Source organism: Dendrobates tinctorius, unplaced genomic scaffold, assembly GCF_039654945.1.
Source record: "Dendrobates tinctorius isolate UK_male_01 unplaced genomic scaffold, ASM3965494v1 ptg000388l, whole genome shotgun sequence".
Taxonomy (NCBI): domain Eukaryota; kingdom Metazoa; phylum Chordata; class Amphibia; order Anura; family Dendrobatidae; genus Dendrobates; species Dendrobates tinctorius.
Window position 1 is genome coordinate 3,145,164 of NW_027362054.1, and position 17,518 is coordinate 3,162,681.

The 17,518-nt window shown below is 46.8% G+C and overlaps 1 protein-coding gene across 1 annotated transcript in view; it reads right to left on the reverse strand.

Annotated features, from left to right (window-relative positions):
- Positions 1 to 516: 516 nt before the first annotated feature.
- Positions 517 to 17,518, reverse strand: part of DDN (dendrin) — a 57,326-nt gene continuing 40,324 nt past the window's right edge. Inside the window, exon 3 of the mRNA XM_073563478.1 lies at positions 517 to 1,096. Coding sequence (XP_073419579.1) covers positions 1,065 to 1,096 — 32 coding nt within the window. The 3' untranslated portion in view covers positions 517 to 1,064. The remainder of the gene's footprint in view (positions 1,097 to 17,518) is intronic.

Below are 17,518 nucleotides of genomic sequence, written 5' to 3' on the forward strand. Positions count from 1 at the left end.
AGATCTGTGCCTTGCCACAATTCTGTGTCTGAGCCCCTTGCCAGTTCCTTTGACCTCATGATTCTCATTTGGTCTGACATGAGCTGTGAGATCTTATATAGACAGGTGTGTTCCTTTACAAATCAAATCCTATCAGTTTAATTAAACACAGCTGGACTCCAATGAAGGAGTAGAACCATCCCAAAGAGGATCACAAGGAAATGAACACCATGTGACTTAAATATGAGTGTCTGAGCAAAGGGTCTGAATACTTATAATGATCACGTGATATTTCAGTTTTTCTTTAATACATTTGCAAAAAATTCTACATTTCTTTTTTTTCAGTCAAGATGGGGTGCAGAGTGTACATTAATGAGAAAAAAAATTGAACTTTTTTTAATTTACCAAATGACTGCAATGAAACAAAGAGTGAAAAATTTAAAGGGGTCTGAATACTTTACATACTCACTTTAATACCCTATAATTTTTTGTCCCAGTGTTATATTAAGTACCACAATAATAAGCGCTGAGTACAAGTTGTGGTTCCATTGTTTTTTTTTTTATTTATAATGGTATATAGACATTTCTCAGAGCGATAATAACAAAGTCCCTTTCCGCATCAAAATATAGTATTGCTGTTTTCTTTGTGAACAATTACCTAAATTATGTTCATCCATGTGGCCATATTGTGTGTCATATTTAGACAAATGTTGCTTCTACAAGAATAAGACAAAATCAAAACTATGAATTTATGTTCAGCAAGAACAGCTCCAGAATAATGGCGATCATTCATGTCTAGTTAAGTACGGTATATCTTCATACATGTACCATAGATATCACTGCAATAATACCATCACCTAGTATGGCTGATACACAGAATAAAAGAAAGCCAACTGTATAGACAGCATTCTTCCTAATGGTAAAATAAAGACACTGATCCAGATTTCTACATTCTATGTACTTCTTTACCAATCCAACATCCATATAAAACATTTTTTCAAAAGCCAGAAATGGTTCCAGAACAAGATGGGAAGATGCCAACGTCCACTTCTTTGTGTTTCCTCTGCTGATTTCTCTCCTCACCCTCACTCTGTTGTAGAGGAATCCATATTAATAACTGTGATGAAAGAAAGAGAACATGAGAACAGATCACTGATATTTCACAATCGCCTATTACAAGCCAGATGACCCTAGGTTTAGATTTACACATGGAAAGGTATGTCTACTTCATACACATTAAAGGCATCTGAAACCACCTAATTCAGGGACACCGGCTGACCAGAGGCGTAGCTAGGGTTTTGATTCAAGGGGGGTGAAACTTCTGAGTGGGCCCCTAACCAGCTAACGCTGGCTACAACTATCGTGGCGCATCCTAATAGTGGATGTAGGAGAACCTCAGCACATGACCGGGCTATTACTGAAAATAATCTCTATACAAAGACCAACACTGATATTACCGCCATATGGTGACCATATTGTGGTAGATACCAGTCTTGCTAAATATGTAATAGATTACAGTACAGTTACAGATAGTAACTTACAGCTTATGTTCTTTCTGATGAAATCGTTCTGGTTTCCTATCTTTTCCATCTGGCCCAGACTGACATGACAACTTCTCCAGCCCCGACTCGGCAGCAGCGATTACAACAAAGACACATTTGACTTCTCACATAACCTGCACTGTCCATGGGTGGACATACCACATGTGCAGCCGGTGCAGCTGCACAGGGGCCCAGGAGGACAGGGGGCCCGATCAGTTGGTGAAACATTTTGTTCTCAGTGGCAGCATCTACACTGAAAGGAGAGGAAGGGGGCCCATACCCGAGTATTTTGCCATCAGAGAGGGGCCCCTTCCTCTCCTCTGAGTTGATGCTGCCGCTCGCTCTATTATGCAGGCGCCCGAGAGTCCTGGACACGCCCCTGGAATCCCTGGAAACGCCCCGGCTTCTCTATGGTGCAGGCAAGGACGGGCCTGGTAAGTATGGCTGATCTCAGTCCATCCTGTCTGCTGCCTCCTCACTGCCTCTGACTGCTGCTGGGAACAGCCTCTGAGCAGTCAGTACAGCTGACACCTCTGTTGCCTCCTGAGCAGTGCTGACAACTGAACTGTCTGATCAATGTTCACATGATCTATCACATAAATCCCACCTGTAGCTGCCTGCACCCCCTGTACTGAGGGGGCTTTATTAGAAAACTGCTGCACTGGCCCATTCAGAAGCAGGAGCTGCAATGTGAATGCTGCCTGACTGGACCAGTGCAGCCATTCCTCAATAAAGACCCCTCAGTACAGGGGGTGGTAAGTGGCTACAGGTGATGTGATGGCCAACGTTTACATGGGTCAGACACCTGCCAGAACATCTCAGGAGGAGGAGAAGTGTCAGATGTACTGACTGCTAGGAGGCTGCTCTCTACAGCTATCAGAGGTAGTGACGAGGCAGAAGGACTGGTGACAGCTGGAGATCTGGCCAGTAAGTGCTGATGGATGGACTGAAGACCACCATAATGGAGCTACTGGAGATGAATGCACCTGCCAGAGGGACCACATGTAAGTAATAAAATGTGTACAGATTTACTATTATCTGTTTATAAAAGCATGTATATATATATATATACCAGTACTGTGCCTATCTGTAGGTGTATGTGTGATAATCACAGTACGCTATATATATATATATATATATATATATACACACCGTATATACTTGAGTATAAGCCGACCCGAGTATAAGCTGACCCACCTAATTTTGCCACAAAAAACTGGGAAAACTTATTGACTCGAGTATAAGCCTAGTGTGGGAAATGCTCCATAGATTATTCCCACATATGGTGTCCCCAGAAGAAGCTCCATAGATTATTCCCCCATATGCTGACCCCATAAGAAGCTCCATAGATTATTCCCCCATATGCTGACCCCATAAGAAGCTCCTTAGATTATTCCCCATATGCTGACCCCATAAGAAGCTCCTTAGATTATTCCCCCATATGCTGACCCCACAAGAAGCTCCTTAGATTATTCCCCATATGCTGACCCCATAAGAAGCTCCTTAGATTATTCCCCCATATGCTGACCCCATAAGAAGCTCCTTAGATTATTCCCCCATATGCTGACCCCATAAGAAGCTCCTTAGATTATTCCCCATGTGCTGACCCCATAAGAAGCTCCTTAGATTATTCCCCCATGTGCTGCCGCTGCTGCAGCTGCATGTAAAAATAAAAAAAAAGACATACTCGCCTCTCCGTCGCTGGGTGTCAGATACTCACCTGTCCTGCGTCCATGGCTGCTCACCGCTATCTGCCACGTCATCGGTCAGTGACGTTCAGACTGCAGGGGGCGCGGTGCACACTAATCACGTCACCGCTCCCTCTGCTGTCTGAAGTCACTGACCGATGACAGACAGCAGCAAGCAGCCATGGACGCAGGACAGGTAAGTATCGCTATACTTACCCGTCCTGACGCTGTCTCTTGAGCCCCAGCTTCTCCGCGCTCTCTTCCTGCGTTCAGCGGTCATGTGATACCGCTCATTAAAACTCATGAATATGTGCATATTCATGAGTTTTAATGAGCGGTACCGCGTGACCGCTGAAGGCAGGAAGAGAGCAGGAAGAGAGCGCGGAGAAGCTGGGGGCTCAAGAGACAGCGTCAGGACGGGTAAGTATGACCTGACACCCCTGCCCACTTTGCTTTGCAAGTGCAGTCCAGGATCCAGATTGCAGATGGAACAGGAGTTGGCCAGCCTGGAAGCAACTTAGGAATCTCTCTATGCAGATGGGTTGTGTAGTCTCCTTTCTAGCGCTTATCTGAGGTACATGCAGTACTGAGTTACACTAAAGTTCCCCTTGCTTGCTCTCTTTTAGAAAACCCTGGTATGGCAGACAGCTGTAACCTCCTTCTTCTGGCTCACACGTTACTGTTGTGCCTACGAGTCTTATGTGGGAACAGAGCATTTACAGCTTCCTATTCCTACGGTTTCTGCTGCAGGAACATCAGTATCCATACAACCTCGGAGACCGGACTATGGACCATGCGCTACGCTAGAAGTGAGCCTGAACTCTGCTCAATCCTCCAGCTCTTCTTCTCTCGTCCACACACTTCGCCCTCCTCACATGGACTAACTTCCCCTTCCCGGCCCCCAGAGAGCAGCTCCTCCCCAGCTTTGGTTCAGGGCTCCCTCTGCTGGCCTGGAGTGGGAACCGTGCTGTGTGTTGAATTTACCTGACAGAGAGACCCTTTATTGCTTCCAAGCATGACATTGCACTCCCTAGGAGGAAGGTAATGCCACTGTGGCGAACATACTCCTGGGGGCGCCATATTCCCCCTAGTGCAATTCAGTACTCCCGGACTGAAGAAAACATGGAAAACATTAACAAATGAACAATTGTAAGTGTAACAAGATTTCAAAAATGAAAAATTACAAAAACCAAAGCTCAAAAATAGTCCTGATGACGATTAGTCCATGCGTCAATGTCCATGGTCCATTTCCTGAGCAGTTGGCAAACTATGTACAAGTAGAGTTTTGACCACACATAGTCCTGTGGCCCATTTGTCCATCAAAAACAAACTGATATTTCCAAAAGGTTCTTACAGAGTCTCTGTAGGCACGTAGGCTTGAAAAGTTGCATATTTACAGTTTACCATTTACATAACTTATTTCTATACGAAACCTTAGGGGTGGTATACCTTGGGTACTACGGACAGACCTACATAGCACTGGTGTTGTTGGGGACCTTACTGGATGCCTTGTGTTAACTATTGGTGTAGTGTGTGTTGTACTGGTTACACTACTGGTGGTTCTGCGCAGCACAGGGATACTAGATTTCCTAGGACCACTTCTACTCACTGTGGGCATGACAGATTCACCACTGGCAGGGTGAGAATTCTCTTTTTCCACTGCTGGTGTGGCATCTGCTGCCTGTACTTGCTGGTTTTCAGGGTGGTCTTGAGTCACTTCTTCTTGCACTGTCAGTTGGGGAAAGGTCAAAACTGGCACCACTATGGCTTCATTCGCTCTAGTCCAATTTGCAGGGAATTCTCAGAGTACAGTACTGACCTTTTCTTCTTATTCCTCTATGGGCTGAAGGTTGTTTTGCTTTTCCATTCTGTCCTTTAGTTGGTCAGGGCACAGTTTCAGATGATCCCTCGATACTGCTGATGAGGTTTCTCCTCCGTCCTTAATGATAAGGCACACTTTGGTGTTGTCGAAGTTTGATGGTAAGACGGTGTAGAGTTCAGCTTCCCATTGGACATCCTATTTATGCATCCTTCTTTTCCTCTTTAGGACTTGTTCTCCTGGTGACAAGGGAACTGCAGGTGCATGTTGATTGTAGGTCTTTTCCTGTTTTTATCTCGCCTGAGCTAGACTCTTTTCTATGCACTCTTGTACTCTACGGTACTGCTGCTGCCTCTCTGTGTCCCAGTCAGCATCTGGTGATGTCACCTCAGGTGTAAGGACTCCCATATCCAAATCAATAGGCAACTTGCCAGGCCTCGCTCTCATTAGGTAGGCTGGAGTGCACTTGGTGGAATTCACAGGAATGTAATTGTAGAGGTCTACCAGATCTGGCAACTTCTCTGGCCACAGATTCCTCTCTTCCAAAGGCAAGGTCTTCAGTAGATTGATCACCACCTGATTCATCTTTTCACACATGCCATTGGTCTGTGAATGGTACGGTGTTGTCCTGATCTTCTTGCAACCGTACAAATTACAGAATTCCTGGAACACTTCTGCCTCAAAGGCTGGACCTTGATCTGTAAGCACTCGCTCAGGGTATCCGTGTGGTCGACAAAAGTGCTGTTGGAATGCTCTGGCTGCTGTCCTGGCTATTTGATCCTTGACAGGCACGCCTACCAGGAATCTCGAGTAGTGGTCAACGATGGTAAGAGCACAAACATAGCCTGAACGGCTTGGGACCAGCTTCACATGGTCCAGGGCTACCAACTCGAGTGGCTGCTTAGCTATTATTGGCTGCAATGGAGCTCGCTGACTGTTACGGTCCAGGTTGCGCAGGTTGCATTGTCCACACTCCCGGCACCAATTTTCAATGGCCTTCCTCATACCAGCCCAGTAGAATCTCTCCCGGAGCAAGGCCTCCAACTTCTTCCATCCGAAGTGTCCAGCTCCATTGTGATATTCTTCCAAGACCATTGATGCCTTCCTCTTTGGGACTACCACTTGCCAGATCAACTCATGAGTGCGGGCATTGATACTCCTCCGGCACAGCTTTCCCTCATAGAGGAACAGTCTGCCTCTTTCCTTCCACAACTTCTGGGTTTCTTCAGGAGCATCTGGACCAGGGCGTGAGTCAACTTGTGACAGTAGCTCCTTTACCAGGTGGACTGCGGGGTCGCTATCCTGCGTTTCTGCCCAGTCATGATGGGGCAATGGATTTAGGGTGGCCTCTTTCACGATAGACCGTCTGTTTCTCACTCCTTGGGCATGCTGGGCCGCAATTGGCCGGTGGAAGGCAGGTAACTATTTCTTCGAGTGCCTCAGGGTCTTCTCCTGCATCTGGCAGATTGGGCATTCTGGACAGCGCATCAGCATTGGCATTCTTGTGCCCCACTCGGTACTTGATGGTGATTTCATAGTCAGCCGGGCCATCCATCGCTGCTCCAGTGCACCTAGTTTGGCAGTTTCCAAGTGAGTCAACGGGTTGTTGTCAGTGAAGATGGTAAACTTGGTTGAAGCTAGGTAATGCTTCAATCGTTCAGTCACAGCCCAGACTATGGCGAGAAACTCCATTTTGAAGGAACTGTAGTTGTCAGGGTTCCTTTCAATGGGACGAAGCTTCCTGCTGGCGTAGAAGATCACTCTTTCTTTGCCATCCTGTACCTGTGATAGTACTGCTCCCAGTCCCACGTTGCTGGCATCAGTATACAAAACAAATGGTTGGTCATAATCTGGGTAGGCCAGAACTTCTTCTCCTGTGAGAGCCATCTTCAGTCGAGTGAAGGACCTCTCCAGTTCCTCATTCCATTCAAATGTAGGACTCTTCTTCCTGGCTTTCTTGGGCTGGCCCACCAGAAGATTTTGCATAGGCGTGTCTATCTCAGTGAAGCCTTTGATGAACCTTCGGTAGTAGCCTACCAACCCGAGGAATTGATGTACCTCATGGAGGTTGCTGGGCTTCTGCCAGTCCCGGATGACAGTGACTTTGTCAGGATCTGGTGCCACACCTTCTGCACTCACTACATGACCGAGGTACTGTACCTTGGGCTTCAGGAGGTGTCATTTGGATGGCTTCTCTTTCAGGCCAAAGTTGGACAAGTCTTCAAACACCTCAGCCAGGTGCTTCAGATGGTCTTCATAAGTCTTGGAGAAAATAATGACATCATCAAGGTACAACAGGACTGTCTCAAAGTTCTTGTGTTCAAGACAGCACTCCATTAGCCATTGAAATGTCCCTGGGGCGGTGCAGAGCCCGAACGGCATGTAGTTGAACTCACAGAGGCCCATTGGTGTAGTAAACGCTGTTTTCTCCTTGTCTGCCTCTGCCACGGGAACCTGCCAATACCCACTAGTGAGATCTAAGGTGGAAAAATAGTTAGCAGTTTTAAATGCGGCTAATGACTCAATTCTGGGTAATGGGTAGGCATCCTTATGTGTAATGCTGTTAATTTTTCAGTAATCAACACACACTCGCATGGTACCATCTTTCTTTTTCACAAAGACTATTGGAGCTGCCCAGGGGCTACAACTGTCTCTGATCATCCCAGCCTCCTTCATTTCCCACAACATACTTTTGGCACATTGATATTTTGTTGGGGGTATAGGCCGGTACCTTTCTTTAATGGGTAGGTGATCTTCAGTGGGGATATGGTGTTGAACCCCTTTTGCCTTCCCAAAGTCTAGAGGGTGTTTACTGAATACTCGATCATACCCCTGAGCCACTCGGTAAATATCATTCTTTTGGTATGAAGGGGTGGAGTCAGTTCCCACATGCAGCTGCTGACACCACTCCTCCAGCTGCTTTACAGAGCCATTGTCCTCCACCTGGTTAGATGAGACCAAGGGCTCTGCTGCCTGTATTGCGTTGTTACTGACAGTAAACAGCTTAGCAACTGTGGCATACCGAGGTATTGTGGCCTCCTCTTCCCCACAATTCAAGAGGCGTACAGGTACTCTCCCTTTGCGAACATCAACTACCCCTCTGGCTGTCAGGACAGTGGGCCTGCTATCAGAGTACACTGGCTCTACCAAGGCTTGGTAATCTTTTCCTCTGAGGCCTATGGCTGCCCGACACCAAATTAACATTTCACATCTGGGGGGTATCGCAATGGGGAAAGAATCACTCACTCTGACGCTGACAATTTCTCCACCAGACAGTTCTACCTGCTGTCTTTGCATCAGAGCCTTGATTTCCTTCTGCAGGACTCGTTGTTCACTGGAACCAGCTGTCTCGGCTACCTGTTGCAACAAAACAATAACCTCGGCAAAACAATTTTCAATCACATTAGTACCTAAGGTCATCATTAGGTTACATTCTCGTCGATCAATGTCTTCAACTATCAGACCTTGAAATTTTAACTCTACTCGCACCACTTTAATGGTAATCTCTTTACATCTTACTTGCGGCAAAGACTGACCATTGCTGGCAACTACTGTCACTTCATCACTTGGGCTACGGGTAAGTTCAGAGTCAGCCCAATACCGCTTGTAAAGGACATATGGCTTAGTCGTCACCTGAGAGCCAGTGTCCAGCAAAGCGTTCATGGGGATGCCGTCAATCACCACTGGGAGGACCGGTCGCCTTCCAACATACTTGGCTCGCCAGTTCTTTGGGCCTTGTGGTCCTACTCCTGGGGGTTGGCCCTCTGCCCCAGGGGTTGCTCGTTTAAATAAAAGAATCTTACGATGTGGCCTGCCTTGTGGCAGTGACGACAGATGGGACGTCCGTCCTGGTAATAGCGATTGTTGTTCCTCCCTCGGAGTGGCGGGATCCTCTTCTTCCGTAACCGACATCCTCTGGACTGGAGGGCAGCTGGATCTTCTCCTTTGAGGACACCTGCATGGACTGCACAGTTTTGTCAAGTGCAGCCATACTTTTGGTCAGCTCTTGGACCTGAAGGCGCAGTTCTGTAGATGGATCATTATCCAGAGTCTGTGCATCAGCCCCCACAGGGCTGGGAGGGAAATATGCTGCTTCTTGGTATGTGATCGCTGGGCGCCTAGGGGGCGCTGGACAGCTGACATTTGGTTCATGCAGCACCCGGATAGCCCTGTCTTTGAAGTCTGCAAAGTCTAGGTCAGGGTTTTGTAGGGCTATGATGTGCAGCTGTGCTCAGTGGGTACTGGATAGGAGTCCCTCAATAAATTGCTCCTTTAACAGTCTGTCTCCATCTTTCACACGGTCTGGGTCAATCTGCTTTATGACTCGCAGCTCCTCCTGCAGGTTAAGAGCATAGTTCCGTATACTGTTCTGCGCTCTCTGCTTACACCCAAAGAATTTCATTTTTATTTCAGCTGCAGTGTGTCAAAGGTGCTTCATAGCTTAGCCAGGATCTTTTTAACAGTCTCTTTATCAGTGTCCTGCCAGGCTTTTACTTCCCTTTGCGCTGCACCAGTTAGCTGTCCAATAAGGATGTTCACTTTCTGGCTTTCAGAGAGAGGATACACCTCAAACTGCAGAGTCTCTCTTTGAATTCACTCAGGGTATGTGACTCCCCTGAGTACTGCAGTAGCCAGGCTGCTCCCGGTATATAGGGCATGAACAGCGGCATTATGGGGACTGCTGTGGTGGGCGCTTGTTCCTGCTGCGCTCTGGAGGCAGCACTGGCCGCTGGATTTTGCGGTGCCATTGGAGCCGCAGCTGTGCTTGCCCCTGCATCTTTCGGCGCTGTGGGGGAAGAAGTGTAAACTTCGAAACGCGTTGGAAAATTAAAGTACAATTAACACAATCTGGAAGGAGTGATCTGTCAAGCAGCGCACGTTTAATCCATAAACCTTCTCCTTTGTAATCTGATGATTCGTGGTCACGGAGTGGCCCTTTGGATGTGCAGCAGCCTGACTTTCTGTTCCTATATGTCTGAATCTCCCCTGCATAAGGTGAGTTTAATGATTTGATTTATATCAACCTCCACTCGGGTAAGACCCTATTGCGCTTTTTCTCTTTTAGCTGTCTGACTAGGCACAGAGATGTAGCAGTGCTGAAGGGGTTGCAGGATGAAGGCAATGACACAACAGGGTGCAGTTTCCTTTACCTTTACTTTGCTTTGCAAGTGCAGTCCAGGATCCAGATTACAGATGGAACAGGAGGTGGCCAGCCTGGAAGCAACTTAGGAATCTCTCTATGCAGATGGGTTGTGTAGTCTCCTTTCTAGCGCTTATCTGAGGTACATGCAGTTCTGAGTTACACTAAAGTTCCCCTTGCTTGCTCTCTTTTAGAAAACCCTGGTATGGCAGACAGCTGTAACCTCCTTCTTCTGGCTCACACGCTACTGTTGTGCCTCCGAATCTTATGTGGGAACAGAGCATTTACAGCTTCCTATTCCTACGGTTTCTTCTGCAGGAACATCAGTATCCATACAACCTCGGAGACCGGACTATGGACCATGCGCTACGCTAGAAGTGAGCCTGAACTCTGCTCAATCCTCCAGCTCTTCTTCTCTCGTCCACACACTTCGCCCTCCTCACATGGACTAACTAACTTCCCCTTCCCGGCCCCCAGAGAGCAGCTCCTCCCCAGCTTTGGTTCAGGGCTCCCTCTGCTGGCCTGGAGTGGGAACCGTGCTGTGTGTTGAATTTACCTGACAGACAGACCCTTTATTGCTTCCAAGCATGCCATCACACTCCCTAGGAGGAAGGTAATACCACTGTGGCGACCATACTCCTGGGGGCGCCACACAGGCGCTGGGTCTTTCTGACCTTTCCCAGCGCCTGCACTGCAGTACTTTACTCAGGACAAATAAGTACACCTGCGCAGGAGCGCAATTCCAGGATAGCCATGAAGTAAGCAGGAGGGTGGCGATCATAAGAAGATGGGAGGTGCCAAACCTGCGATATCCATCGGACCGCCCAGCAGGTGAGTATAATAAAAGTTCTTCTTCTTCTCTTTCAGGTCAGATTGGGGGCTTATCAACAGCCCTATAGAATGCTGTAGATAAGCCCTGAAAGGCGGTGGCCGCATCTTATATAGGCCAAACCTGCTGAAAGGTTCACTTTAACAGATCATTCTCGGGGCCAGACAAATCGCCGGTGTGGCTGCATTGGGCCCACAAGTGGAGTGAGGCCACCGACACCAGCAAATATTTCAGCTCGATCTGCATCCTCAGACGCACATTCAGCTGAAATATATTACAGCGCAGGGGATACGCCAGTTCCGCTGCAGTACACGCCACTGACTAATTTGCATCCAGCATCTGACCTCAGTGTGCCTACGACTGGGCGGCATATGGCAGTGAAGACATAAGCAATGGTGGGGTTGCCAAAGTCAGCTAGCAGCTCTTGCGCCAGTTGCAGAAGAGGACGCCATGTGGCGTGGGAGTGAAGAAAGGTGAGTAGAATCTGTGTTTTTCATGTGTTGCAGAAGAACAAGGCAAATTATCAGAGAAAGGGGCAGTTAGCGCTATGCCCGACATGGTTTCCCCTCCTCCCTCCATGCAGGGACGCCAGCTAACTCATCGGCCCATGGGGCTGTCTACAGCATGCTCCTGCCTTCTCCACTATGCATGCTGTACTGTGTCCCGACGGTGTGCCTAGGGTGCGTGTGCGTACGCTCCCCTGTTCTAGAAGGGGCATCACGCGCACATGGTAAATGCTCCCAGCAACAGTTGGGAGGCATTTAGTTAAATGTGTGTTCACTTGCAACATGTCTCCTATCCAATAGCTTGGAGACATCTTGCATAAAAAGCACCCTCCCCAATAAGGAGGTGCCTGAGCAATTCCAATAGTTACAATGGGGGAAATAAGTATTTGATCCCTTGCTGATTTTGTAAGTTTGCCCACTGACAAAGACACGAACAATCTATAATTTTAAGGGTAGATTAATTTTTACATTTAGAGATAGAATATGAAAAATAAAATTGAATATCACATAACTTTCTGTGGGAGACAAAACTTTTGTCTTGCCAAAATCTGACCATTCTGTGTCCATTAAATGATCAATATTTCTGCATTGATGCCAATTTATTTTCTTAACCTAAGCCACATTTCGGAGGGTTCAGCTTTCAAAAGAATAATTTATACAACCAATGAATGAATTTAATGTCAGGTTATAAGCTTTTATTTACGTAACATGGATAAGCAACATAACTTCTGTCAGGGAGTGTACCTCATTGCTCCGGACCATCACTGTTAAGGCTGCTGTCCCCTGCTCTTGCTCACTCACGTGCTCTTCTGCCCCAATCTCTAGGAAGGTCATTAGCGGAATGGTACACAGGCGCTCCCGCAAAGCTTGCTTGAGGCAATGCGTCCCTGAGGCCTGCCACAAATTGGTCCCTCGATATCACATCATGAGGCCCCACTCCTTTTGCCCCCACATCATCCCATTTGGCAATAGACGCGCGCACCTCTTGTTAGGAATTTATGTATTGAGTCACTGATTCACCCTCCGACTGAATGCGATGAAACAATCGCATTCGCAATTCCCCATCGGTGGGATCCCCATGCATCTCTTCCAAAATTCGTAATACCTTGGTCAGAGTGGCCGAAACATTACAGAGCCTCTCCATCCAGGGCCATCATAGCAATCTCTGCTTGCATAACAGGGGTCATAAGATGCATCCTCAATATGTCTTTAACCCGCTCAGTTCAGTCCCCGTGAATTTCTGGAGATTGTTAAGCCTGGCCCCCAGTGGTAAGCTGGACCTCGGGGCACTCATGACCGATTGGTCTGCTGCCTCTGCGTTCATAGACTGCATCGTGCCGACTATGCCAAATGTAAGCAAGTAAGAGGACGCAAGAACGCAGGGAATGCAGAGCAAGGGTTAATAGTAATGCAGTTTAATTATAGCAATAGGGTAAACTCCTCGCAGGGAGACAACAGGTAATTAACAACTGGAATTGCAATATAGCACAACAGTCTTGTTATTAAACTTATCGTGACTCCAAAGTTCCTCAGCCGACTGCAGTGTAGTACCAGCAACAGCCGGTACGGTGTCCTCAGGCGTTTCCCACCAACTCACGAACAAGCTTCTGGTGGCAATGGGCAGTCTCCGGTTTTACCCATTGAGCCCCTAGTCCATTAATCTGTAGCACTGAAGGGGACAACACCATGGAAATCTCTACCCGGCTCGTGCTCCGCCGCACGCCTGTCCACGCCGGGGAATAGAGCTCACGATCTGGCACCCATTCCTTTCTGCGAGCACCTCACACTGGCAGTGCACCCAACGCTCTGCGCGCTCTGTTCCTGTGGGTCCCTCACGTAACCCCGAACAGGTCTCAGCTCCGTGCTCCTCCTGTGTCTGCACAGTGCGGCTCACACCTGTCTCCACTCCACTGGCAGGAAACTTCTGGTGCTTTCTGCTCTCTCCTCCCTCTGCTCACCATGCCTCCTCTCTACAGGTCATAAGTCCTGTCCGGTTCCCCATCCTTTCCCCCTGGCAACATTGGACGCAGCCCTGACAGTTCCTGACCCAGCATAATACAGGTACCCGCAGCCCAGTCTTTCTCCTGATTATAGAAGTGCATTAACTACACTTTCAAAATATTTATGTTAAATACATTTTTCTGGATTCAATTTTGTCATCCATACAGTTGAACACGATTATTGCAACATTAAGGTGGTATGTAAAACTAGTGTTGAAAAATATTTCTGGATTTAATTACTCATCTACAGACTATTAGTTGCTTTGAGGTAAGTTTTGGTAGTATGTAACCCTTCAAAAAGCGGTCAAAGGTTTTTCGGTATAAAATTAATTGTCCATATACTATTACGTGTTCTTGGGTACATTACGGTGGTGTACATCACTCCAAAACAGAGTTCAAAAAGTTACCTGGATTAAATTGCTCATCCATATACTACACTGTGTTTCAAATTATTATGCAAAAAATATTTCCTCATATTTTCTCTAAATTACCTATATGAATTGCAGTTATTGTTATTTTCCAGTCATCTACTATTCTAGTATAATTGCAATGTATTTGAACAAACTGCCTATGAAAACAGTATATTTTTAAAAATAATAAACACTCAAAATGCATGTTCCAAATTATTATGCACAGCAGAGTTTTCAACCTTTTTATTTTTATTTTGAACAAAAAAATGGTCAATTGTGAAATTATAAGCATTATCAGCTTATTACAAAATGAAATCAAATAGTTTTCAAGTCAAAACTTTATTCTAGGTGCTGTTACATTTGTACATAGGACCCCTTGTTCGAAAGAAGCTTCTGAACTCTCTCGTCCATTGAATTTGTCAGTTTTTGGATGGTTTGTGCTTCAATTGTTTTGCATGTGGACAGAATACCCTCCCAGAGCTGTTGCTTAGATGTGAACTGCCTCCCGCCATCATAGACACTCCTTTTGATGATGCTCCAGAGGTTCTCAATGGGGTTGAGGTCAGGGGAAGATGGTGGCCACACCATAGGTTTGTCCTCCCATAGCAGCCAGAGATGCAGATGTGCTATTTGCAGCATGAGACGGTGCATTATCATGCATGAAAATGATCTTGCTGTGGAAAGCACGGTTCTTCCTCTTGAACCATGGCAGGAAGTGCTGTTTTAGAAACTCCACATAGATTATGGAGTTCATCTTTACCCCTTCAGGGATCCTAAAGGGGCCGACAATCTCTCTCCCCATGATTCCAGCCCAAAACATTACTCCACCTCCTCCTTGTTGTCTCCTTAGCCGTGTTTTCATGGGGTGTCCATCAACCACCCATCCTCCACTCCATCCATCTGGACCATCGAGCGTTGCACGGTACTCATCGGTGAACAAAACAGTTTGGAAGTCAGTCTTCATGTATCGTTTGGCCCACTGGAGCCGTTTCTGCTTGTGTGCAGTGGATAGAGGTGGTCGACAGGATGGCTTACGCACAGCTGCAAACCTCTGAAGGACCCTGCATCTTGTTGTTCGGGGGACATTGGAGGCACCAGGAGCTTCAAAAACTTGTCTGCTGCTATGACAAGGCATTTTTGCAGCTGCTCTTTTAACCTGACGCAATTGCCTGTTGGAAAGAGTCCTCAATTTTTCCTTATCAGCACGCACACGTGTGTGCTGGGAATCAGCTACATACTTCTTGATTGTGCGATGATCACGATGAAGTGTATTGGCAATGTTGATTGTAGTCATGCCTTAACCTATATACTCCACAATTTGTTGCTTCTCAGCAGCCGACACATCCTTTTTCTTTCCCATTTTGGCAAAAAATGTAGGCTGCTTAATAATGTGGAACAGCCTTCTTAAATAGTCTTGCCTTTATTTGGACACACCTGCCAAACTAATTTGCACAGGTATCTGCAATTGCTTTCAGTGATATAAAGAGCCCTGACACACATCACCATCAATGAGTTTAAATGACAAACAAAAAAATTCTAACCTTATCACTCCTAAACTCTTTTTGCATAACAATTTGGAACACAGTTTATTACGTCCTCTTGGGTACATTGCGTTGGTATCTAACCCTCAAAAAAAGCATTGAAAAAGTTAACTAGATTCAATTAATCATCTGTATACTATTACGTGTTCTTAGGTGCACTGCGGTGATATCTAACCCTCTAAAAAAAAAAGAGTTGAAAAGTTATCTGGATGTAATTACTCATCTATCTACTATTACGTGCTCTGGGATACATTGCAGTGGTATATAACCCTTCAAAAAAGTATTCAAACATTTTTCGGTATAAAATTACTCATCCATGCACAATGCCTTCAAAAAATCGTTCAAAAATTGTTGGGTATAATATTGCTCATTGTTACGTCTGCAGGTGCCTCCGCATGCTTCCCCTCCTCCAACCATGCAGGGGCGCAGACTTACTCACTGCCCCAACCATAGCAGCTTCCTCAAAAAGTCCCTCCTCTTTCCTTCTGCATGCTGTACAGTGTTCCGGTGGCATGCCGTGCCAACACGCTCCTCAGTTCTTAAAGGGGCAGGGTGCATACATTGTAAAATGCCACTAGCTAACAGCTGGGAGGCAGTTAGTTAATATTTGCGCATGCAAGATGTCTCCCAGCTAATAGCTGGGAGGCATATTGTATAAAAGACACCCTCACCATGCTTGAGCAACCCCTGAACTTTATGTTAGGTGGTTTAGTGTGTGCAATTGTATGTTGCCAGGTCCTCTGTCCTTAGTCTGTTAATGTTTCCAGTTTCCTGTATCCTGTGTCCCATTTGTCCAGTATAGTTAGTTCTTGCTCCAATGTCCACTTCGGCGGTGTTCGTACCCTGAAACCACATCGGCTGTACCTGAACTGTTTCCTGAGACCAGTGCGACTAACCTGTCCATGTGGCTGTCGCACCTATCAGGTGACTGCACAATCTGAACCGGTTCCAAATGGCCATCCTGTCGGCATAGTCTGAACTTATTCCAAGTGGCCATCCAGCCTTGTCTAGGAATCTGAGTCAATGAGTGAGGCTAGTTTCACACTAGCGTTTTTGAGCGCAGCGACGGCCTGCGCACGGCCGCCGCTAAGCCCCGCTCCCTGCCGCGCCTCCGCCGGTAGCTCCGCCTACCGGCGCATGACGCTGCATGCGCCCTGCGTTCCCTATCTTTTTCACTGGGGGCGCAGGCCGTGTGCAGTATACGTTTGGCGGCACATGCGCAACCAAACTGCAGCAGGTTGCGTTTGGCGCAGGTCGGCGCACCGTCAAAAGGACGCATGCGCCGCCAAACGCATACAGCGCACGGCCTGCGCCCCCAGTGATAAAGATAGGGGACGCAGGGCACATGCATCATGCGCCGGTAGGCGGAGCTACCGGCGGAGGCGCGGCAGGGGGCGGGGCTTAGCGGCGGCCGTGCGCAGGCCGTCGCTGCGCTCAAAAACGCTAGTGTGAAACTAGCCTTAGACCCTTGGGGTCTACTGCTGCTGCCGGCCCTCACCCTGGAGTGGCATCTGGCAGTTACCTGCCGCACAAGTCTGTCCTCACCTCTAGAGGCTCCAGTGAACACCAAGTTAGCTGCTTAATCATGTCTCTCAAGGGTCAGTCCGCTCTGTGGCATATTGGGTTCAAGAACCACGAGTACCACCTGTGTACGTGACACTCATCCTTAGAGTATAATGTGTTCTTGGCTACATTTTAGTGGTAAATAACCCTCAAAAATGGTTACTTTTTGGGGGTATTATATTGCTCATCCATGCAGTATTACATGTGTGAGTATATTTCAGTGGTATCTAACTCTCCAAAAAATTGTTAAAAAATGTTTTGTTATTATATTGCTCATCCATAGAGTATAACATGTTCTGGGATACATTTTGGTGGTATTTAATCCTCAAAAAAAGGTTTTGTTTTTTTATTATATTGCTCATCCATAGGATGTTACATGTTTTTGAGTAGATTTCGGTATTATCTAACCCTCCAAAACATTGTTCAAAAATGTTTTGGTATTTTATTGCTCATCCTTAGAGCATAATGTGCTCTGGAGTACATTTTAGTGGTATATAATCCG